The sequence below is a fragment of the Phacochoerus africanus genome, chromosome 11 (genome assembly GCF_016906955.1).
Source record: "Phacochoerus africanus isolate WHEZ1 chromosome 11, ROS_Pafr_v1, whole genome shotgun sequence".
Taxonomy (NCBI): domain Eukaryota; kingdom Metazoa; phylum Chordata; class Mammalia; order Artiodactyla; family Suidae; genus Phacochoerus; species Phacochoerus africanus.
Window position 1 is genome coordinate 106187337 of NC_062554.1, and position 25260 is coordinate 106212596.

A 25260-nucleotide genomic window follows, 5' to 3' on the forward strand; every position below is an offset into this window, starting at 1 on the left:
TGATACAAATTTTGAAAGGAAGAAGTAAAAAGTAGTTGTAAACAAGGTCTAATTTTTTTCCTATACCCTAAAAGATTGCCTCATACTCTGCCTTGGGATACATTAATTCATTTCGGAGACCACAATCCTAATAATACAACTTAATCTGATACTCTATTAGTAAAGCTAGCCGTAGTCAACTTTGACTTCCTCTTTTAAACTCCTAGATTATTAAGAACCTACAGGTAGGCAGAGTCCGTGTGTGTGTGTGTGTGTGTGTGTGTGTGTGTGTGTGTGTGTCTTTTTGTGTGTGTGTTTTTTGTTGTTTTGTTTTGTTTGCTTTTTAAGGCTGCACTTGCGGCATATGGAGGTTCCCAGGCTAGGGATCCAATCTGAGCTACAAGGCTGCTGGCCTACACCACAGCTACAGTAAGATCCGAGCTGAGTCTGCGACCTACACCACAGCTCACGGAAACGCCAGATCCTTAACTCACTGAGCAAAGCCAGGGATTGAACCTGCAACTTCATGGTTCCTAGTTGTATTCGTTTCCGCTGCACCACGATGGGAACTCCTCTTGGTTTATTTATTTGGTCTTTTTGCCATTTCTTGGTCCGCTCCCGTGGCATATGGAGGTTCCCAGGCTAGGGGTCGAATCGGAGCTGTAGCCACCAGCCTACGCCAGAGCCACAGCAACCCAGGATCCTAGCCACGCCTGCAACCTACACCACAGCTCACGGCAACGCTGGATCCTTAACCCACTGAGCAAGGGCAGGGATCGAACCTGCAACCTCATGGTTCCTTGTCGGATTCGTTAACCACTGGGCCACGACGGGAACTCCCCTCTTTGTTTTTTTAATAGACAGTCATCACATAAGTTAATTAATTAACTGAAGTTTGGTGGTATAGAGATGAAAATTCTATCCTGTAAAAAGGAAATCAGATCATACTGCCTGAAAAATAAGATCCAGGGTTTTTCTTTTAAATATGTATTCCTGTCTGCCTGCCCCTTGAACTCCAGCCTAGATTATGGGGTGCTAATGTCCTTGCTGCATGTTTTGGGGGTGTAACAAACAGAATCATACCATATTATAGATGTCTAGGTAAGAATCACTAAGTCATGGAAATGACAATCAGAATTAGAAGAAAATCTCAAGTTTAAAATATTTAAAAAGGAGAGTTCCTTTGTGGCACAGTGAACGAAGGATCTGGCTTTGTCACTGCAGCAGTTGGGGTAGCTGCTATGGCGTAGGTTTGATTCCTGGCCTGGGAACTTCTGCATGCCACAGGCTGCCCCCCACCCACCCAAAAGAGATTAAAAGAAACACAATTACGTAAAGTATCTCTGAAAGGAGGTCTCTGGAGAAAACAGTTGATTAGGAGGGAGACTTTGCCATTTTCCCTTTTTATAACTTGAAAAAAATGCTTATTATGACTTGGATGACCTATTAAATACATTTTAAGTGAACAAAGACACACAAAAAAGGGATTCTTTCATAAACATCCATTGAGTAGTGAATATACACTGTAGAGGAACCTACTTCAACATTGATGGAGACAAATATTCTCTTGGTCCTGAGTTCTCAGTCCTCTTTCCTTCATGGTCTGCCAAATCTACTCTTTCTCCAAAGGTTAGCTTGTGTTTCACACGACCAGAAAAGCCTTGCAAGATTCTCTGGTTGACATGAATGGTGTCAGTATGGCAGGGTGAACGTGCCCTACATCAGAGTAAGCTCGGTGGGTGTGAGATGTGCCCACCGAAGGCAGGCAGGCAGGCAGTCAGGGATATGCAGGAGTATGCTGCCTCGCTCTAAGACTTACTTTCCCGCCTGCACGCACTTTGCCCACAGTAGGTGCTCAAATACACTTTGAATATTGAATATCTAATAATAGTAAATGTCTGTGAGTGGTATGTTTCCTTTTTTTATTTTTTAAATGATTTTTATTTTTAACATTATAGCTGGTTTACAGTGTTCTGTCAATTTCCTACAGTACTGCAAAGAGACTCAGTCACCCATACATATGTACGTTCTTTTTCTCACATTATCATCCATCATGCTCCATCCTAAGTGATTACATATAGTTCCCAGTGCTATACAGCAGAATCTCATTGCTTATCCCTTCCAAAGTCCATGGGTTTCTTTTCTGTGGAAAGGTTTATTTGTGTTGTACATTAGATTCCAGATATAAGTGATATACAGATAGTATTTGTCTTTCTCTTTCTGACTTATTTCACTTAGTATGAGTGTCTCTAGTTCCATCCATGTGGCTGCAAATGGCATTATTTTGTTCTTTTTTACAGCTGACTAGTATTCCATTGTGTATATATATCACATCTTCTTAATCCATTCATCTGTCGATGGACATTTAGGTTGTTTCCATGTGTTAGCTACTGTGAATAGTGCTGCAGTGAACTGGTGCATGTATCTTTTTCAAGGAAAGTTTTGTCCAGATATATGCCCAAGAGTGGGATTGCTGGGTCATATGCTAGTTCTATGTATAGTTTTCTAAGGTATCTCCATACCATTTCCATAGTGGCTGTACCAATTTTCATTCCCACCAACAGTGGGAGGCTTCCCTTTTCTCCACACCCTGTGAGTGTGTATTTCTAAAGTGATTAAAACCTTGGGCCTGTGAATATTTAAAATAGTCTCCTAATAATCCTTTACATGAATGCATTTTTTAAACATCTTCATGAAACATAAAAGCCTTCGCCTGCCTTTCTTCAGTTTCATAGGTTCAGACTTCATTATATTAAAAATGAAGTGGCATTATATTTTGACCTGATATTTGGTCACTGTGTAAAATATGAAGAAGCCAAGCACTCGGACTGGTTGGGGCTGAGGATTGCACATTCTCATCAAGGAGATGTTCTGACCCTCCTCCCCCAAACACTGTGTCAGTGCTTCTGCCTCTATGAGCCCATGCGAAATCCCAAACTCATCTCTTCCTCTGAACCTGCTTTGTCCTTTCTTCCCTCTCCATCTTGCCTCGTCCTTGTAATCACCATGAAGGCAGGCTGCTTTCCTCCCTTGATTGTGTGAATCTAGCCCACCCCGAAGGGCTCACTCACCGTTTGGAGCCCTCCAGCTTTAACTCTAGCTCCAGCGCTGGAATCCAGCTAAGATTCAGGTTGACAGGTCTACCTACTTATCAGCCTGCTCCACTAGCATCTTTTTCAGGCACCTCCAGATAAGTTTGTCCTGAATTGAATGTGTTATCATCTACCTCAACTTTTTTTCTTTCCTATACTCTCATTTTTTTCCCCTCCACTAATTTGATAAACATGGTCAGTAGAGCGCCTTTCCTTTGCCTTGTACATCTTAAACCTGATAGTTTATGGAAAACAAAACAGATTGCTTTTAGTGCTGAAAATTTAAAAGTAGTGCTGAAAAATCAGAAACAGTGGGAACTTTTAAAAATCTATGACTTCACTTTGGCATAGGTTTTGGCTTTGAATTCTGACTCTGCCGTTTATAACCTTTGGAATCAAAACCACCTGTGACTCAGTTTCTTCATTAATGAAATGGGAATCATGATGGCACTTACCTAAGTGCTGTGGTAGGAATTAAATGAGTTAACAGTGTCTGACATAAACTACGCCTTACATATGGGTTTGTTTAAAAAAAAAAAAAAAAACCCAAAAAACAGAGAAAGGCAGGAAGAAAGAAAGGGAAAGTTTTAGAAGTCAGAACAAGACAGTTTTTAAAAATGAAGTTTGATTGGAAATGTCAGAAACTAGACATTGCTTTCAAGGCAGTGTAGTAATAGTATTTTTAAAGAAGTTATCAATAAAAGAATATAAAAGTCAGGTCTTTAGATCTTTCAGTTAAGTGTTTCAAACTTTTTAAAAATGCTGCTTTTTTAATTCTCAGCTCCTTCTTGAATTCTGTTGCATGTGTAAGGTAAATAGTCTGACTCTAAAAAAATAAGTTTTTTAAAAAAAGCAATGGTATAAAGCTTTGCTTTGTTTTCACACCCATCTCCTCCCTTGAGAATCGGTGTTTAACTGCTAGAATAAATAAATTTGTGTGAGCAAAATCTCCAATTTTGTGGTTTTATTCAAGTTTAATACGTCCTTTTAAAACAAATTGGGAAAGATTAGGTAGGGGTATTTAAAATACTTGGATTTAAATGAGGCATATGCTTATGGTAAAAACATGAATACGTGCCTGAAATATAAATTAATTGGAAAAAATAAGCTGCATTAAATTGACAGCTTGTTGCCATTTCCACATGTCATAATATTTATGAAAGTAAACTCATGATGGGACACATTTTCACACCTAAGTTTTACATTAGAATGTGGTTTTATTCTGAAAACCCATAATCCTATACTTGCTTCATTACAAATTGCTGTCTTCACAGATTTTTTAGAAAGGAAAAGAAAAAAGACCAATCCTTTTGGATATCTTTGTTTTTACATGACATGGAGTTGTTCACAAGTCTTTAGTATCTTATTTGACTGTCATTAATGGCACTTTACCAACCTAGCAGCATTAGGACCTGTGATTGCTAATAATTCCTTAAAACAATATTTCCTTATAATTCCTTAAAAAGAGTTCAGAAGGTATTTTACTGTTTGAATTTTAAGAAAAACACATTTGTAGAAAGGATATTTTGGAAACTGTATTTTGGGAGCACATTTAGCACAAAAAGGGTACAAAGCTTCAGTTATGCAAGATGAAAGAGTTCTGGAGATCTAAGGTATACAGCCTGATGACACCATGACTGTATCATATGCTTGAAATTTGCGCACGTGTCTAGTAGAGGTGACGGCTAAATTGTTTAGCTTGATTGTGGTGATCTTTTTACACTGTATTCACATGTCAAAACACCAAATTGCACACCTTAAGTATATACAGTTTTTATATATTTTTATATGTCAAAGATAATTAAAGAAAAAAAAAGGCAATGTGAGCTAATCTGGTTGGGGAGAGAGTGTTAGAGCACACCGAGACTTTTTTTTTTTTTTTTGCTGTTTTAGGGGTCACAGCTTCGGCTTATGGAGATTCCTAGGCTAGGGGTTCAATCAGAGCTACAGCTGCTGGCCTACACCACAGCCACAGCAACGCAGGATCCTAGCCACATCTGTGACCTACACGACAGCTCACACCACACTGGATCCTGAACCCATTGAGCGAGGCCAGGGATCAAACTCGAATCCTTATGGATCCTAGTTGGGTTCCTTAACCGTTGAGCCACGACGGGAACTCCCCGAGAGACTTTTATCTGCCAAAACCAAGAAGAGCAAAAGTTTTTTCCTTCTCTCTTTTTAAATTGTGAGATATTTCCAGTATATAAAAATGTACAGACACTAAATAAGGAATTCTCACATAAGGCATCCCCTGTGTCTAACAAATTTTAACATTTTAGCACTTCAGTTTTTTTCTTCTTTTAAGAAAATATCACATATATAGTAGGAGTCCCCTTGTGTACCCCTGTTTTATTCCATTCTCTTAACTTGTTCATTGATCACCATCACTATGATGAATTGGTGATTCTGTTTCCTATACGTGTTTTTTTTGGTTACATGCACAGCATGTGGAAGTAACTGGCCAGGGATTGAACCTGTACCACAGCAGCAATTTGAGCCACTGCTGTGACAGTGCCAGATCCTTAACCCATTGAACCACAGGTGAACTCCTTCTATGCATGTTTTTGTACTATTAGTACATAGGCCTTTATTCATTCATTAGAAATAAGGCTATTTTTCATATATTCAAAGTTTGTATAAATTGTGCCACTAGAAAAGTTTCATTTTTATAAATTATCCTTCAACTTAATTTTGAGAACAGTGTTTAAGACAGTGTTACATTGATTCATGTAGCTTTTGTTTATTTTAAACTATTGGTGTATATATATATATATGTGTGTGTGTATATATATATGTATATAAACACTTTATCCTTTGATAAATATTTTGCTTGTTTCTTTTTTCTTTGTCTTTTGTCCTTTTAGAGCTGTACCCGCAGCATATGGAGGTTCCCAGGCTAGGGGTCTCATCAGAGCTGTTGCTGCCAGCCTATGCCAGAACCGTAGCAACCCCAGATCCCAGCCACATCTGTGACCTACACCACAGCTCACAGCTGAATCCTTAACCTACTGAGTGAGGCCAGGAATTGAACCCACAACCTCATGGTTCCTAGTCAGATTCGTTTCCCCTGCACCATGTCTGGAACTCCCCTGCTTGTTTCTAATTTGTTGTTTTTATAGTGCTATTGTGAGCATAGTGTATGTGTGTGTGTGTGTGTGTGTATGTTATGCAGCTGTCCTAGAGTTTTTCATAGTGTGTTCTGGGGACTCCTAGACGACCATTCTCCTCCTGCTCCTTGGCCTTTTCAAGAATCTATAGAGTGAAAACTATAATAATAACAATAAGTTCTTTGCCTCTTTCCCCCTTATTCTCTCGTAAGTGTGTAATGGAGCTTTTCAGAGGGAACATAATATATGATATTGCAGCAGATTGAATGCAGAAGCAGATTTGAGAACCCAGCTGTCTTCTATACAACAGATTTGCAGAAATGTAAAACAGAATCATTCTTTTTGTTAAATTTTTTTGTTTTGGAAAATAAGTTATTTTCATAAAAAATGTTATGTACGATAGCCTATAATTGTATTGGTGTTAATTTTAAGCAAAATGACATTTTAAAAGCAGTTTTAATTCCTAATACAATACATATCGATGGCTCTAACCCATGTAAGCAAACAATTGTTAAGCGTGTGGGAGTTCCCGTCGTGGCGCAGTGGTTAACGAATCCGACAAGGAACCATGAGGTTGGGGGTTCGGTCCCTGCCCTTGCTCAGTGGGTTAAGGATCCAGCGTTGCCGTGAGCTGTGGTGTAGGTTGCAGGCGTGGCTCGGATCCCGGGGTGCTGTGGCTCTGGCGTAGGCTGGTGGCTACAGCTCCGATTCGACCCCTAGCCTGGGAATCTCCATATGCCGCTGGAGCGGCCCAAGGGATAGCAAAAAGACAAAAAAAAAAAAAAAAAGAGTGTGAAGAGGTTCTGAGACCATGGAGATTGTGGACTACACGTCAGGGTACACACCTAAGCGTGCGCAGGCTGGCTGTCGGGAGTGCGCAGCACCCACGGCACCTTCTGTTGCTGTGTTGACTCTGCAAAGCTGTTACACCAGTTTACACTTGCAGCAGTAGTATAAGGGTTCCCGGTTCTCCACATTCGTGCTGCCGCTTCATATTGTCAGATTTTAACCAGCTTTGCTGATAGGCTTGAAATCTCATTGTGAATTGAAAATTTGCTTTTCCCTGATTACTAGGGATCTTGAACATCTTTTTGTGTTGGTTGATCATACTGAGAGTTCCTCTTCTGTGAAAAAACTTTTTTCTCCCCATTTTTTTCTCTCTGACCAATTGTGTTTTTCTTATTGATTTTTAGGAGGGTTTTTCCCTTCCCTCTGCTCCCCTCCCACCTACCCTTCCTTCCTTCCTTCCATGTCAATTTTAATTTGATTTAAAAAATTGGAAACATGGATCCTCGTGAAATCCTCTTCTCCACATTTTAATTAAAAAGTGCCGTTGCTTTCTGCACTGATCATCTTGTGAAATTTTTCATTATTTTTGTTGGAAACTAGCATCTGGGTTACATTTTTATAATTATGGGGCATAAATGGGAGTACTTTTCTGCTACTTGTACAAAAAGCCAAAGGCCAGTCAAGCTCTACTGTTTTTTTTTTTTTTTTTTGTCTTTTCGTCATTTTCTTGGGCCACTCTTGCGGCATATGGAGGTTCCCAGGCTAGCGGTCCAATCGGAGCTGTAGCCGCTGGTCTACACCAGAGCCACAGCAACTCGGGATCCAAGCCGCGTCTGCAACCTACACCACAGCTCACGGCAACTCTGGATCGTTAACCCACTGAGCAAGGCCAGGGATCGAACCCGCAACCTCATGGGTTCCTAGTTGGATTCATTAACCACTGAGCCATGACGGGAACTCCAAGCTCTACTGTTTTTTTTGTTTGTCTGTTTTGTTTGTTTTTTGCTTTTTAGGGCCATAGTGCAGCATATGGAAGTTCCCAGGCTAGGGTTCGAATGGGAGCTGCAGCTGCCAGCCTGTGCCACAGCCACAGCAATGTGGGATCCGAGCTGCGTCTGGGACCTACGTACGACACAGCTCAAGGCAACACCAGATCCTTAACCCACTGAGTGAGGTCAGGAAATCAAACCTGCATCCTCATCGATACTAGTTGGGTTCATACTGCTGAGCCACAGTGGCAACTCCAAGCTCTACTCTTTTTAAGTCTATTTTATGTTTCTGCCAATACTGTATTTTAATTTATAGGTTTCATAAATGTATATATATATTATGTTATCACTTACAATTGTCCAAATAATCTATGCATACCAAGAAATACCCCTGTTATATTAATTGTTTGAAATATTGTTCATTCAGTATTTTTTGAGCCAAATACATGTTATATCAAGCATTGTTCTAGGAGCTTGGGGATATCTTAGTGAAACAGACAAGGAAAGACATGGTCCTCTCAGTAGCTGGGAGGAAACACACAGTAAATATAATACACTTAACTACTCAGCCATAAAAAAGAATGAAATAATGCTGTTTGCAGCAACATAGATGCAACTACAGATTCTCATACTAAATGAAGTCAGTCAGAAGGAGAAACATCAAAACCGTATGATACCTTTTATATGTGGAATCAAAAATATGGCACAGATGAACCTACAGAACAGAGACAGACTCACAGACGTGGAGAACAGACTTTTGTTTGTCAAGGGGGAGGGAGGGGGAGTAGTACCAACAGGGAATTTGGGATTAGTAGATGCAGACTATTACATTTAGAACAGATAAGCAATGAGGTCCTGCTGTACAGCACAGGGAACTGTATCCAATCTCTTGGGACAAACCATGATGGAAGATAGTATGAGAAAAAAAGTCATACGTGCATGTATGACTGGGTCACTTTGCTGTGCAGCTGAAATTGACAGAACATTGCAAATCAACTACACTCTGATAAAATAAAAAACACCGTAATACACTAGATATCTTCAGAGAGTGCTGATCGCTTGGAAGAAAAGAAGCAGAATGATGTGATTGAAAGGACCTGGAGGGGGCTTCTTTAAAATGGGTGTTCAGAAAAAGGTTTCTTTAGGAGGGGACATTTGAGCTGAGGCTAGAATAGCAGGCAAGGGGGAAAATTTGAATATGGTTATTTTCTATAACTGTACTTGAATGATTAGGCCAACCTTAATGACCTCCCCTGACTGTTTACTCAGTTGGTCTTCATTCGAGAGCACTTATATTTTTCTTAATTTCCCTTTTCTGGGTCTGTTTTATTGTGACTTTAGGGATGTGTGACACTTGGAACACCCCGAACTTTTGGCTTTCCTAGTGGTCTCGTCGGGATTGTTCATTCTACCAAACAAAACATTAGTCTTCATAAATCTGCCCTTTGCACGTGCTTGATCACATAGGTTTAGAGGAGACAATTTAAGCACATGTGGAAGCGGAGATTGAACTGGTGGAGTTTTGACAACGGCTTTTCCTATCTCCTACTTTTTTTTAGAGACCGCGTTTTAAAATCCTAAAATTATATGGGAGCCTTTTTCTTGACATTGTTATTACATCAACTCTGTGTCCGGTTTTAGAAGCTTCGTTACCTTAGGATTTTCTAGCTGAAGTGATATTTTTCTTTCTGTTCCTAAGAGGGCATTTTTGGTAAAGTCCTCATGAATTAAAAAGTGGAGCATCAAGTTCATTCATGAGCAAAGTAAGTAGGAATTTTTTTTCCCCCTAGAGTAATCATTTTGTTACCTTGGTATTTTAGAATATGTTATATTTTGAGGAGTTTGCTTTATGAATAGATAAAATGAAACTGTGCATCTTTTTAGGGGTCTTAAAGCTGGCACATTCTAAAGGCTTAACATTTCTATTTCATCTCACTCTGCCCCACCTCCAGCCATGCTCCATTTGTCCTGCCTGATCTCATGCTGTATAATCACAAAGGAAGAAGGAAATTGGTCCCCCAGATGCCTGCCTCTGAATAGTTCCATCATGTTTGATCGGAAGGACTTTGAGGGGATTATGGCTCTAACAAAAACACGGAAAATACGATGGTCCTTTTCAATGTCAGAAATGAAACAAGTATAAAAAAGTTTGAAGATTGTGTCTGTGAGGTTAATGAGCAAAATATTTCAGGTTTTGTTGTTGTTGTTTATTTGCGTTTGTTGCCCTTGATCTTTTCAAAAATTTATTTCTTCTTTGACTGAAGGGTGAGCCTTATTTCAGTTTTAATTTTTGAAGCACAGGCATAAGAGAAATTAATTTACTCTGAGCTAAGTATTTATTCTGTCAAAAATAATTAGTGAACATGGTTTCAATTTACATAATTTTTAGTATCTTTTATTTAGACAGCAGATTCAGGAAGCATTTGTTGCTCGAAAAGGCTACTCATAGGAGGATAGGGATGTTAAATGTTCCACTGATTGTTGTGTACATCTCACTTCAGAGTACACGAACCCTTTTCTCCAAAAGTCCGTTTAACCAGTGTGGCTCCCACATACAGTGGCTGTGTGTGTGTGTGTGTGTGTGTGTGTGTGATGACCATAGAGCACAACTCTGGGCCCTTTCTTTCTTTCTTTCTTTCTTTCTTTCTTTCTTTCTTTCTTTCTTTCTTTCTTTCTTTCTTTCTTTCTTTCTTTCTTTCTTTCTTTCTTTCTTTCTTTTTCTCTTTCTTGGCTGCCCCAAGGCATATGGAATTTCTGGGCCAGGACTCAGATCTAAGTCATAGTTGCAACCCACGCCGAAGCTGCTGGATCCTTTAACCAACTGAGCTGGGCCAGGGATCAAACCTGTGTCCTGGTGTTGCAGAGACCCCATAGATTCCGTTGCAACAGAGCAGGAACTCATCTTATTTAACTTGTAGCTTTTCTCCCAGCATTTTGCTCAGAGGCGCAGACCATCTGCACTACTGTCAACCTGGCTTTCCTTTTCACAGACTGAACTCATTGGTTCATGCTTTCTCCTGACTGCTTTTGTTTTCATAGAATTTCTTAGGCTAGTCCTCTACAGAATTTTTCTTTCACCTTAGTTTCTCTGTAAGGGTAGCTGCTCGCATGATATAAGCCCTTGCAGTCATTGTATTTGAAAATACCCCCAGACTCGATTGAGCTCTCCATTGGCAGGGACTCTTATATTTCCAATGTTCAGTACCTACACTCCCGAAAGCAGTAGGATAAGTGGGACAGGAAGACTCACTCTGTTTACTTCACAGAGTTGATGGATGTACCCACAGCTACCTACTCAGCGCCTCTTATCTGCCTGGCACTGCTTGTCTTGGGCTTAGGGCCTGGAGAGGTGAGGAGGTAAGAGGGTACTGCGGGCACCATTGGGGAACCCAAGTCACAGGTGTAGGAGGCTCCTTTTACTGCTAGGACTAGAGAGGCCCTTTCAGCCACCTCAAGTGATGGAGTGTTTTTCTTGTCAGGATCCTCCAGGAGGAAAGATGACTCGCATCCATTACCCTTCTGGATCTCCTGGGAGCAGAGGAATTCGAACTCATCCAGTTTGGGAACTGACGGGGTCTCTGGGCAGACAAGCATTAAGATACTCAGAGGAACACAGGACTCTCCCTGTTCCTCTGGAATGGCACTTGGAAGAAAGTCAAACCTGTATAAACATTCCCCTATTTTTCCTTGAGGATTCATTAAGATGTCAGGTCATCTCTCTTTAAAATATTAGAGGAGTTTAGAATATTCTTAAATCATATGTTTCCTTTTTTTTTCCTTCTATATTCTCTTGGTCTCTAGTAGTTTGCGTGTGTGTGTGTGTGTGTGTGCGTGTGTAAATATACTTACAGAATATCCATAAAATAGCAAAATTTAAAAGCAGAAACCAAGAGTTTGAGAAACCCTAATTTAACTTAGTACATCTTAAAACATCATCTAACTTTTTTGTGTGAATTTGTGCTGCTGTTTGCTTTGTATATTTTAAAAAATGGTAGTGTTAAAATTGGTACACCAGCTCACAATAAATAAACATCGATCTCACATTTGATTAGAAATTTATAGTTTACAGGCACTTTTGAACATAGTTTTTCTTTCTTCATAAAACCTTGAGTTAAGGAGGGCAGACCTGACTTTGCATGTTTTTAAAATTGAGAATTTTAAAGTTGCATTCATCCACAGATTCACGGAAGGTGATGGGGCCAGCCGTGGAGCCCAGGCCTGCAGACCCCACTCGGTGCCCCAGTGGTGCGTCCTTCTTCCCCTTCCTCCTGCTGCCTTTCCCGGTGCTTGTGTCCCTGAGCCGGAAAACTCTTTGCACACTTTGCCCATGTGCACGTTGCTTTGCTTCCAGCAGGGCCTCCACCCTGAAGCTCAGCCTTCTTCCCCATTTTGGTAGCTAGACTGAAAAACTAGAAAAACTGTGAAGGTTACTTGCTAAAGTTTGTGTAGGAAACACTTGTGTTTCCTCCATGCCAGTGGATATGAAAGGATATGTTTATGAGGGATTGGATTTTTGAGAATTGTTGTCAAAACCCAGTGTTTATCTTGATGGCTATGTACCACTTGCCTGGTGACCCCATCATCTTAACTGTCCAATCCTGTGTCCTGGTGACTCCTGAGAGATGGAAGTCAGTCATATAACCTTCCTACTCACAACTTAAAAATTAGTAATAATTTTTAGCAAAAACTTAAAGTAATTCATAGAAAGTAAAATGTGTTTCAGCAGATATGGACTTACATGTGCACAGGAAGACATAATATAGTTAGATTTTCCCACTGACATGTAGAATCACTATGTGAATGCTGCAAATGTGGTCTGATCAGTTTTGTACTGGCCCTTCACATGCCCCAAAGGGCATTACCTCAGTGACATGATTCTTTGAAACCACAAAACAAATATTAGTAAAATTCCAAACAAAACAAAATATCCCTCTCCAAACCCCTTTGATTTATGTCACATTTGTGCTGTGGAATATTTGACATGTATTAAAACTGCATATATATATATATATATTTATTTATTTATTTATTTATATATTTATATATGAGCAGCATATATATTTGTGCTGTGGAATATTTGACATGTATTAAAACTGCCTGTAATAATTGTATTTATATATGAGCAGAGCTAGAACTTAGGCTCAGATGGTTATAAGTTGACTTGGTTGCCAACATGAATGTCCAGTGGGATATGTGAAAGTAGTATAGGACAAAATTATGGGATTCAGGACAGTTCTTTGTTGCATAGGACTGACGTGTACATTGTCTGTTGAATGCCAAGGATGTCCTCTAAATTATTGTGGCAATCGAAAACATTGCTCCCACAAATTTAGAATACACCTCCTAATTGGCGAGGCTACCTTGTTGAAAATCTCTGCTTTGAACACTTAAGACAGACACAGAAGCCTAAGGGACTGCAGAGAAACAAAGATGTCCCAGCATTTCAGTTGAGAATTGAGAATCACATAGGGACTGAAATTTCATTGTCTAGAGAGTCTAAAGGGACAGGCCGATGGTGTCTGCTCTATTTTTGCCTCAAGGCTGAGGTAGGCTTTGTACCTTCATCCTCCGTTGATCAGCCTGCAGTGTCTATTCTGTGTTCCTGTGGTTGCACACTCTCCTTTCTGACTAGGTTCTGAAGGAGTTGTGAAAAGGGGGGTTTGAAAGTATTCAAGAAGGCCGATGGAAGTTGTTTTTTGTGTTTTTTTTGTTTTTGCTTTTTGTTTTTAGTGTGGTATGTAACATATATAGACAGTTTACCTGATGGAAGGCTTTTATGTAAGTAATTTGTGACTTTGCAGCTATATGGCTGAATTATTTTGGTATATAAATAGTGAAAAGTTGATCTCTCTTGGTCAGTTTGGAGATGTAATTTTGCTGTCCACTACAGTATTTTAATAGTTGAGTTTGTGAATTATTTCACAGAATTAATCTTTAATAACAGCAGAGTTCAATATGGAAGGAGATTATTTACCTATTACTGTGTAATTTCAGGAATCAGTATTTTTGCTTTGTGTTTGATGTATTCCATGTGAGGCAGCCTTTTGGTGCTGGATGTGCCTGAGTTCAGATTATCAAGCTCTGCCACAGGGTGGCTGTGTGATCTAAAGCAAACTAATCACTATCTCTGAGCCTTACTGTAAAAATATCATCAGTAATATGGCAGGGCTGATACTTAATAGCATGGTTGCAGGGATTAGTGTAAAACATCTGACAGAGGTTTCTTCTAGTGCTTGTTCCTAGGCCTCTGTGTGTGTGTGTGTGTGTGTGTGTGTGTGTGCATGCGCACAGTATAACCTAATGCCAACAAAAATTTTGTCTTATTTTTTTTGCTTGTATTTTTTACTTTATTTATTTCCATAGTGTGAACAATTTTTATAATTATTGCTTTAAAAGTATTTAAGTAGGAGTCCCCTCATGGCTTAGCGGGTTAAGGATCCAGCATTGTCACTGGACACAGGTTCAGTCCCTGACCAGGGACTTCTTCCTGTGTATATGAACCATAAACTTACCTGCTTCTCTCAAGACATAAGGTTTTTAAAAATCTCATTTCTTGAGATAAGTGGAAGCAAAACCAAGATGAAACAGCAGAGCCACGTGCAAGGAGTGGGCCAAAGTTGGCCTCACCAGCTGAGCGATGCCCTCCACACACTAGCCTGAAATTACAGCCTTTTGTAGACAGATTTACATGCTGTGGACCTTTGGGCCACACAAAAATTGTCAAAACCACAGATATTTAATCTGAGACTATCAAGGATATACCATTCTTCACCTAATAATGATTTTAGTATACATGGGCATTTTAGTTTTGCTTTCTGAATTTTTTCATTTTAAAAATGAGCAGTTGAATAGATGTGTACATATGTTACTTTTTCCTTCTCCAGTAGTATTTCTTGAGGATAAGTCACTTGAAAGTAGAGTTACTCTATTAAGGGAGACATACCTTTATGGCATTGGATGTAATTGCCAATTGTTTCCAAAAATATGGATTTATACTGTCTATAAGTGATTTCAGCTGTACGTAACTAGGGATTTTTTACTTCAAGTGTTTTGGGGGGGATGATTTAACAGGTGAAATATTGCTATCAATTCGTATTTCTTTGGCTACTAGTTAATTTAAATACTTAATTTTTATATACTTGGTATTTCTTCTTGCATTATTTATTCATTCGTATCCTTCTCCTGTTTAACTTACGAGATCACTTAACAATTTAGGGCCTTTTCAGGGTTTTGGATAAATTAGAATTTTATCTAATCATATTATTCTGCTTTTCTCTTTCAGCTCCAGTAAACCGATTCACAAGGCGTGCCTCAGGTAAGTCCGAGTGTGGATTTTGCTTACTAATGATGACATTTTAAAAATGATGCTAGTATTGGACAAGAAGTTATGAAAAGAGTAATTGCTCAGAGTAATAATTTATTTGTTAGTCATTTTCTGAGAAAACACAACCATCTGATAAAATCAAGAAGCCAGGAGGTAATTGGAAATATCCTCAAATGGCTAAACTTAAAATCACACTGTGCCCCGAGGCTAATGTATGAAGAATCTTATCCCAGTTTGTTTATTTCTGCTCTTGATAAATGCTGTCTGCATGGTTATCTGATTTATCAGCCACGATTTAGATACAGTGGTTTAGAACTTGGGTATAGAACATCCTGGAAACAGTGAGGATGAGAGTTTTAAATAAGGGAGGAGAAAACTCAACATGCAGGTGTAAGAACTTGTCATCTTGGAGCCATTTAGAATAGGAGCAAATTGCTTTGTGTTTATAAACACCCTGGGGCTATGGCTGGCCTAGAGATAACAAGTCACCTCCTGCAGAGTCACAGTGGAGGACCTTAGCAGTATACTGACAGGTGCTCAAATTCCATTTGTTGTACTGTATGATACTGGGAAGAACAGGACACAGTTGACAGCGTTTAGGTCCTAAATGGTGTAAGGAAAGTGAATTTGGGCATTGAAGTGCATAAACTTTATTCGGAAAATTCCCCTCTGTGGAATACCTTCTTCTCAGAAGTGAGAGGATAATGAAGTGCTGTCATGTTTGGTTTGAGAAAAATGACTGTTTTAACTAGAACTACAGTTTTTTGGGTTGAGACACAAGATAAAATTTCAAACTGATCATCTTTGATGTCTGTGTAATACAAATGACTCATTTATTTCATAAAATGACCTTATTTCCATCTGCGTTGTGTTATTCCTAAATGTGTTTTAAGGTTGAGTTTTGTTTTTAATTTGTCAGCCGTTTCTGGTATGATTTGCTCTTACTATATTATGACCTGGTCTCTAAGGAGAAAGAGAGGATCTGGAACATATGCTCTGTGGGGGTGGTATCTGCTTTATCCTCCTGAGTTTTTTTGTCATGTCAAGGCATAGCTATCTTAAATGTTGAGAACAAAGAGTAGATCATAATGCCTTTTGTGGAATGAGCGAGTGTGATTATGTCAGTAAGGCATCAGACTTCAGCTCAAGGTAGAGCCATCGAGGGTGATAGTGTTCTGGCGTAATTTGTAGTCATTTATGAGCAGCGGTGGAAACAGAACAATAAGAGAGAATCAGTGTGATATCTTGTCTTCGTGATGTAAGATTCTTACCATAGAAACAGAGCTAAGACTCAGAATAAATGATCTCCTTTTCTGCCTCAAACTGCATGACATGAGGCATTTATTTCTGGGCAAATGCCACTAATATTTGTTGTTCAGTACACTTAACATCCGTGGATGGGTCAGGGGCTCTAGTGTGTAGGTTTGCTTTGAAACACCATTATTTTAGTCCTCACTGCCACCACTAAATCTGTGTCCAGACTTGGCTGGAAACGCAGACATACTGGGATGCCAGCGGAGAAATACATATTCAAGTCAAATGTTGTTGCACTTATTCTGAGAATGACAGACAGTAGGAAATGCCAGTGAAAACAGCAGGAAGAAATGTGAGCTAAAGAAAAATAAAGTGATACCAAGTTTAACAGTCATGTTGTATCAGCTCTCTTTAAAACGTGTAAATGTTGTTACCCTAATACTTAACAGTCTGAAAAGCACTATGAGAATGACCTTTTTTTTTTTAAATTTTATTTTATTTTCCCACTGTATAGCAAGGGGATCAAGTTATCCTTACATGTATACATTACATTTACAATTTTTTCCCCCACCCTTTGTTCTGTTGCAACATGAGTATCTAGACAAAGTTCTCAATGCTATTCAGCAGGATCTCCTTGTAAATCTATTCTAATTGTGTCTGATAAGCCCAAGCTCCCGATCCCTCCCACTCCCTCCCCCTCCCATCAGGCAGCCACAAGTCTTTTCTCCAAGTCCATGATTTTCTTTTCTGAGGAGATGTTCATTTGTGCTGGATATTAGATTCCAGTTATAAGTGATATCATATGGTATTTGTCTTTGTCTTTCTGGCTCATTTCACTCAGTATGAGATTCTCTAGTTCCATCCATGTTTCTGCAAATGGCATTATGTCATTCTTTTTATGGCTGAGTAGTATTCCATTGTGTATATATACCATATCTTCCGAATCCAATCCTCTGTCGATGGACATTTGGGTTGTTTCCATGTCCTGGCTATTGTGAGTAGTGCTGCAATGAACATGCAGGTGCACGTGTCTCTTTTAAGTAGAGTTTTGTCCAGATAGATGCCCAAGAGTGGGATTGCAGGGTCATATGGAAGTTCTATGTGTAGATTTCTGGGTATCTCCAAACTGTTCTCCATAGTGGCTGTACCAGTTTACATTCCCACCAGCAGTGCAGGAGGGTTCCCTTTTCTCCACAGCCCCTCCAGCACTTGTTATTTGTGGATTTATTAATGATGGCCATTCTGAGTGGTGTGAGGTGGTATCTCATGGTAGTTTTGATTTGCATTTCTCTAATAATCAATGATGTTGAGCATTTTTTCATGTGTTTGCTGGCCATCTGTATATCTTCCTTGGAGAAATGTCTATTCAGGTCTTTTGCCCATTTTTCCATTGATTGATTGGCTTTTTTTGCTGTGGGGTTGTATCAGTTGTTTATATATTCTAGAGATTAAGCCCTTGTCGGTTGCATCATGAGAATGACCTTTGACGTTGATTATTGGAAGGAAAAGAGAACTAACTTAGAAGTACCCCTGATGGGTTAGGCACTGTGCTAATAACATGTGCTAATAAGCATTTTATACACTTTTTCAGGCTTTTAGGCAAGGAAGGTAAAATTATATTTACTACCTTAGGAAAAAAAAACACTGGTCTTCGTTTAAAACTTTTTTGACAAGGGAGAAGACGGAAACAGTCCTAAGATATCTTGAGGAGGAAATTCTACAGTTCTCTGTTAATTTAATTTAGTGGCTAAAAGTAATTTATTAAATGAGAAAATACTTCAGCTTCTTTTAAGGAGCATTTCATGAAAATAAAAAAAATATCTACTTAATACAGAAATTAATACTTGATAATTAAATATATTTCTTAGGATATATTTTCTGATGAAGTTTTAGTTTAGAAATACTTTCTTTTCAGAAACAAACTGTATGTTTAAATTTGTAATATGAGCTCTGTAGTGTAAGGGAAAAAATGTCAGGTAAAATCAACCAGAAGTATAGGATATGAGTTTGTTTCTTATTCATCTGTTTTTAAATAATAATTACAACAATAAATACTGCATGTGTACGTTACAACAGTAAGTATGTTACATACAGTGTTAGATGTTCAGTCACTGATTGAGTAAAAATTTAAGAATAGTATGTTATGATATATTCCTAATCTGACTGGAGTTTCCTAAATCATTGAAGTTTTGACTTTTGGTATTTATACCACATCTATCAAAATAAATATTTCAACCTGAATACTTCAAAGAAACATTTCTTCCTTTTATATAAGCCTTTTCTTTTTGTTGTGGTTCATAAGGATGAGAGGAATGTTTATATTAAGACTTTGTTTAACAAGGCCCCAGTAGCTCAGTGGGTTCAGGATCCAGTGTTGTCACTGCTGTGGGTGCAGGTTTGATCCCTGGCCCTGGAACTTCCACATGCTGTAGGCTTGGGCCAAAAAAGAAAAGAATGTGTTTAACAAATATGTTATTTTGGATCATTTTTATACTTTTATATTTTTATTACTTAGGATCACAGAGTCCTGTGAACTCTCCTCCTGTGTCTTCAGTGCCTGCCCACAAACCTGTTGGGTTGGTTGGTTTGTTATTTTTTGTTGCACTAGCGGCATATGGAGGTTTCCAGGCCAGGGATCAAATCCGAGCCCTAGCTGCAACTTTTGCCGCAGCTGCAGCAGCACCAGATTCTCAGCCCACTGCATCACAGTGGGAACTCCTGGTTTTAATTTCTTTAAGCCAAGGGGATCAGCTTCACTCGGTATTTTCAAAAAAAAAATTCCTAGAATTTAAAGAGTTTGTAGAGGTTTCTGGGTTATATAAGCTAGTTTTCCACCTGGTTCAGGAAAGAAAGGCATATACTGGAGTGTGACTAACAGATTAAAAACGGATGGGCATTGGAAGGAGGGCATCTTGCCTTTAGGTTCGATTGGATAAATTCTATAAAACAAGATGAAACTGTCAGACTTATCTAAAATATATCTCTGTTATTTCCCTGACACACACTCCATAGCCTTGGTTTGTTTACTTCTGTGTTTATTGAGATGTAACTGATGTATAACTTCGTGTATGTTTAAGGTGTACAGGTGTTGATTTGATACATTTATATATTATAGTGTGATCACTCATAACCTTGTTTTTAAACAGCACCCCCATAATCCTATTCTTAAAGAAAAGAAAAAGAAATACTGCCTTGTTCTTTAAAAACCGTTTCTTCTCTGGGTAATCACTTCTTATCAGTATGTTTTTAAATACACAGAAGTCATACACATAATTTATTTGGGACTTTTGATAGAATTAACACTGACTGGGGTTTAATTTTTCTTAAAGCTTATATGACTTTCTGTTTTGGAAAATTATTCTTTTGGTGGAAAAATGGAAATATACCTTATATTGTTATAGTTATTGTTAAAAGTTAGTGGTAGTAGTAGAGGTAGGAACTGAATAAATCTTTGAAGAATAAAGCTTTGAGCAGACAACAGTTCTGTCGCTTTGTTGTTCGTCTAGCATGTTATATGGGAAAGACCTCAGGGCTTAGAGTTGCGCAGACTTGAATTGAAACCACTCGTTTACTGTGTGAATTGCATGTAGGGTATTTACCTCATGGAGTTTTACTTTCTTATTTTCGTTTCTTTCAGTTGGGGATCACAACAGCTAGAGTCACCTTTGTTAGGATGGTTGAAGTTAGATGGTTTTTATAAAGCAGGCTCTCAAAAAACTTCAGTGGTCAGCTCTTTCTCTTGAACATAGTTTAAAACAAGCAATAAAAACTCTCAGGTCTGTGCCTTGGTCAATCATCAGAAAGCCTCAGAGAGTCATAACACTGTTTGGTATTCACATATGGGCCTCACTTTTTATTGTTTGCATATTTACAGTTTTTCAAAATACTATAATAGTTTTCCTCTGTGGTTTTTGGCTTTGAATTGAAAAACAGATTGAAATGACCCATTACTCTTGAGACAATACCTTCTCATGAGGTCAGCCCGCTCTCTGAATTTTTTTAACCTCAGGATTTTGTTTTGAAAAAAGTCAAGCTTATACAAGAGTTTGTAGAATGGTTCAGTGAACACCTGTATCTAGATTTCCCAGTTGTTATTATCTTGCCACATTTTCTTTTCCTTCCTTGCACACACAAACACACTGTTTATTTTTTACTGAGCCTTTTCGGCTCACATGTATCTCCTAAGAACAAGGACATGTTCTACATACTATAATACACAAAGAATTTATCCTTGCTGCAGTGCTGTATCTCATCTGCAGTCTAGAGTCTATTTCCGCACTTGCCTTACTGTCTCCTCGCCTCCTTTCTTGTTGATGCTCCGTCAAGGATTTTATATGGCATTTATTTGTCATGACTGCATTTATCTTATCTTTCGTAAATTGGCTCCCTGAAATTCTGGAATCTGTTTTTTTAGAGTTCTGACAGTCTCCCCAACAAGGCAGTTCCTCACATCGCCTCTTCCAAGTTTTCAGACTGCAGGGGCATGTCCGCTATCTGGTCACAGTGCCCCACCCAAGGCCATGACATCTTTGCGTTGACATTTAGTATTGCTTCCACAGACTGCTGCTGAGCACACTTGCTCCAGTATGTAATTATTTCTCATTATAGAAGTGAAAATGGAACTCCAGATTATGAATTGGCTAATCTTCTTTCTCCTGTAGATAATTAGTTACTCTTCAATTTTTAGCTATAACATGAACAGTGAATTTTGTTGAATATTTTTAAAAGAGCTAAAATCTTATAATTCCCCCTAAACTAGCATTTGGAATAATTCTGAGGTGAAATTAAGTCTTTAAATCGCTTGCACCCACTGTGTAAAATGGCACATTAAAAATTCAGTAAAATCATCCCAAACAGAAAATGATTAGTCTCCAAGAAAAGTAGTGAAATAGCAGAAGTTCAGATCTTGTCTTGAATCTGATTCAGGGAACATATGCTTCCTTGATTCAGGGAACATATCCTTTTGTTTTATTGTGGAAATATTTTGTAGCCTTGGTGTTCATTGTTTTTGTTTTAAAGTATTTGATGAGAGCTTTTAACCCCCAAATTATTTTTTCCAGAGGTCATTCTCATATTTTCAAACTAATTGCTGGTATGAATATTTTTACATTTATATTTGTTTTCAGAAGTTTGTTTCATGCTTGGTCATCACCAGCACTATACAATGCATGTGGGGAGAATACTACGTAAATTATTTTACTAATTCATTCAGCAAACATTTACATAGTCTTTATTTTGTGGCAGATACAGTGCCAGGGCATGCAAGAAGAGTTAAGATAGGGGCTTTACGAAGTTCAGAATCTAATGGGGAAGCTGGCTGTGACTCATAGTGTGCTAAATACCACAATATCCACAGAGTGAGAAGGAGAAAATGTAGTTTTTCTAGGGCATGCTGCTCACAGAAAGGGTGCCTTTGGGGCTGGTCTTTAAGGTTTGTGATGTGGGTTTCAACAGAAGGTAGGGGGAGTATTTGTGGTGTTATCACTAGTAGCTGGCTATTTTTATTATAAAGTCCTTTTTCTTTTTTTTTTTTTGTCTTTTTTGTTGCTGTTGTTGTTGTTGCTATCTCTTGGGCCGCTTCCGAGGCATATGGAGGTTCCCAGGCTAGGGGTTGAATCGGAGCTGTAGCCACCGGCCTACGCCAGAGCCACAGCAACGCGGGATCCGAGCCGCGTCTGCAACCTACACCACAGCTCACCACAACGCCGGATCATTAACCCACTGAGCAAGGGCAGGGACCGAACCTGCAACTTCATGGTTCCTAGTCGGATTCGTTAACCACTGCGCCACGACGGGAACTCCTCAAGTCCTTTTTCATAGTAAGCTGCTCTGCACTTTATCTCCACCATCAAGCATTTGTGGAGTAAGCAGATGCTTAAGGCCAGGAGATATTTCTGTCTTTCACTTAACCATTGCTTCAAAATGTTAGCGTCTCTCTTACTGGGGGGGGGAGGGCAGTAGGCCGTGGATTCAGTAGGCCGTGGATTCAAGTTGGAGTACTTGCTCTGCTCTTATGTGTCCACTTATTAAAAGTGTGTGTGTGTGGAGGGGGGCTTAGCTACCTTTCTAAAAAGGCTCCATTTCTCAAGATAGGAAATGGACACAATACCTATCTCACAAGATGAGTGTGGTGTTTAAAACACTGGATAACCCATGCAAAACACTTTGCACAACATTCTCCCCAGTTTGGTTTCGCAGGCTCAGCCTCTTGTCCACATGGGTCTCCTGGATGTTGAAAAAGAATTGAATTGGCATGGACATTGATGTGTGGCTGTGTTGATGGCCAAACTGGGCAGTGGCAAGAAGACAGAACTATGGGAGTTTCCCATTGTGGCTCATTGTGTTACAAACCCGACTAGTATCCAAGAGGACGTGGGTTCGATCCCTGGCCCCGCTCAGTGGGTTAAGGATCCAGTGTTGCCATGAGCTGTGGCTACAGGTCACAAATGCAGCTTGGATCTCATGTTACTGTGGCTATGGCATAAGCTGGCAGCTGTAATTCTGATCAACCCTTAACCTAGGAACTTCCATGTGCTACAGGAGTGGCTTTAAAAAAAATTTTTTTTTTTTTTAATATATTCAAGGAGCACATACAGTGTATTTGGCTCTGGTCTGGGCCAGAGGCTGACAAGCACAGTTTAGGATTTAAGTTGCATTGTTTATTAGCTGTGTGACCTTGGGCAATTTACTTAAACCCTCTTCTATAAAGTCAATTGTTGTAACTCATGAAGAGAATGTAGGCAATGCTTTTTTTTTTTTTTTTAAAGCACTGTGCGTGGCATTTAATGAGTGCTAAATAAGCTTTTATATATCATTAGGCTCGATTTGTCAAATGTAATCTAATGAAAATGCTGCAATATTAGTATCTCTGTTATTTTCACCACTAATCTATCCCACTTAATTTTAGTTGGCCAAAGTGCATAATTCTGTGTGTCCTTCTAATTCCCTTATTCCACATTTGGAGTAATTTCACTTAACACTGTGTTGATATTTGTGGGGAGAGGGGAGAGATTTCTCTCAATGTAAACATACTTTATTTAGCTTTTTAGATAAAAAGCAACTTCAGTCTCCTGTAAATTATAAGCTGTGTTTGTAGATGGTTATTTTGAAAATAAGTTGATCCGCTTTTTAAGATTTAACCTTAATTTGAAACGGGTGTATGCACAGCCTCCTCCCCTCTTTAATCAGATTGGAGCCAGCTGGCTTCTTGGAGCTGATTACAGGAGAATGTTACTGTCACTGGGCTCTGAGACTCTGAGCGCCCAACAGTGTCTTTCATACTAGCTAATCATTTGATCATGTTTCTGATATATTTAAAAAAAATAATGGTACAGTGGAGTTCTTGTCATGGCTCAGCAGTTAAGGAGCCCAACTAGCATCTGTGAGGATGAGGGTTCAATCCCTGGCCTCGCTCAGTGGGTTAAAGATAAGGCATTGTCGTGAGCTGTGGTGTAGGTCGCAGATGCTGCGGCTCGGATCCCATGTTACCCATGGCTGTGGTTGCAGGCTGGCAGCTGCAGCTCCAATTTGACCCCTAGCCTGGGAACCTCCACATGCCATGGGTGCAGCCTTAAAAAGACACACACACACACACACACACACACATTAATGGTAATGTACATTAATGTACATCTAAAACCACAAAACGTATCCAGGTCTTCTTCTCTTACCTTGTCAGTAACAGCCAGGTTTCAGCGCCTTCACCACTTTCCTATCTTCAGTCTTGTGTTATTAAAACCAGAGAGCATTGATTTTGTTGTTATGTTACATAAGATAGTATAATTGAATTGCTAAACAGTGAAAACAGATTGATGATATATTGTTTCAGGGTGGTAGAAAAGAGGAGCCTTTATTTGGAAGATTAAACAGCTTCAATAATTGTATCAGGAGTTCCCATCGTGGCACAATGGTTAATGAACCCAACTAGGAACCATGAGGTTGCGGGTTCGATCCCTGGCCTCGCTCAGTGGGTTGAGGATCCGGCATGGTCCGTGAGGTGTGGTGTAGGTCGCAGACGGCAGCTCAGATCCTGCGATGCTGTGGCTGTGGTGGAGGCCGCGATTGCGGCTCTGATTGGACCCCTAGCCTGGGAACCTCCATGTGCCGCGAGTGCGGCCCTAGAAAAGACAAAAAAATTTAAAAAATAAAAAAATAATCATATCGTTATGCCTGTTTCAAGGAATTGTAAATGTTACCATCTTTACTGATCTCCATCAAAAAAAGGTGAAACTGACCCTCTCCTTAGATATTTGAAAACATTTTCCAAGTTATAGGTCCTCTTTAAAAACATCTAGATAGTTTGATATGCTCATTGCATAACATAAAGTAATAGTGTATCAGACACAAAGCCCTCCACAAAATGTAAATGGCTTTTTATGCTGTGAGGTTATTTTCAGAGCTGGTTTTCAACAGGTTGCTGAGTGGGTAAACTGCCAGTAGAAACTGAAAATTTCAACTTAGCATGTCTACTCTTGTGGCTTTCTAAAAATAAAATGCTACTTTCAAGTTACTTTTTTTATTTGGTATTTCCACTTTATTCAGATTTTATGGCCCTATGACAGTGTTGCTGTTCTTTTTCTTCTCTTCTCAGAATTAGAATAATGAAAAGGCTTATAATCCAAAATTATGTGTTTTTATTGATTAAAAAATAAACATTCATGTTGTATCTCCTAGGCAGTTAAATTAGAAGTTAAATAAAATCAAGTTTGTCTTTAGTTAAATCA

At 39.0% G+C, this 25260-nt stretch overlaps 1 protein-coding gene across 1 annotated transcript in view; it reads left to right on the top strand.

Moving 5' to 3' along the window:
* PRKAR2B (protein kinase cAMP-dependent type II regulatory subunit beta) overlaps nucleotides 1-25260 on the top strand; it is a 108137-nt gene that overhangs the window by 9047 nt on the left and 73830 nt on the right. Inside the window, exon 2 of the mRNA XM_047752331.1 lies at nucleotides 15242-15274. Coding sequence (XP_047608287.1) covers nucleotides 15242-15274 — 33 coding nt within the window. The remainder of the gene's footprint in view (nucleotides 1-15241; nucleotides 15275-25260) is intronic.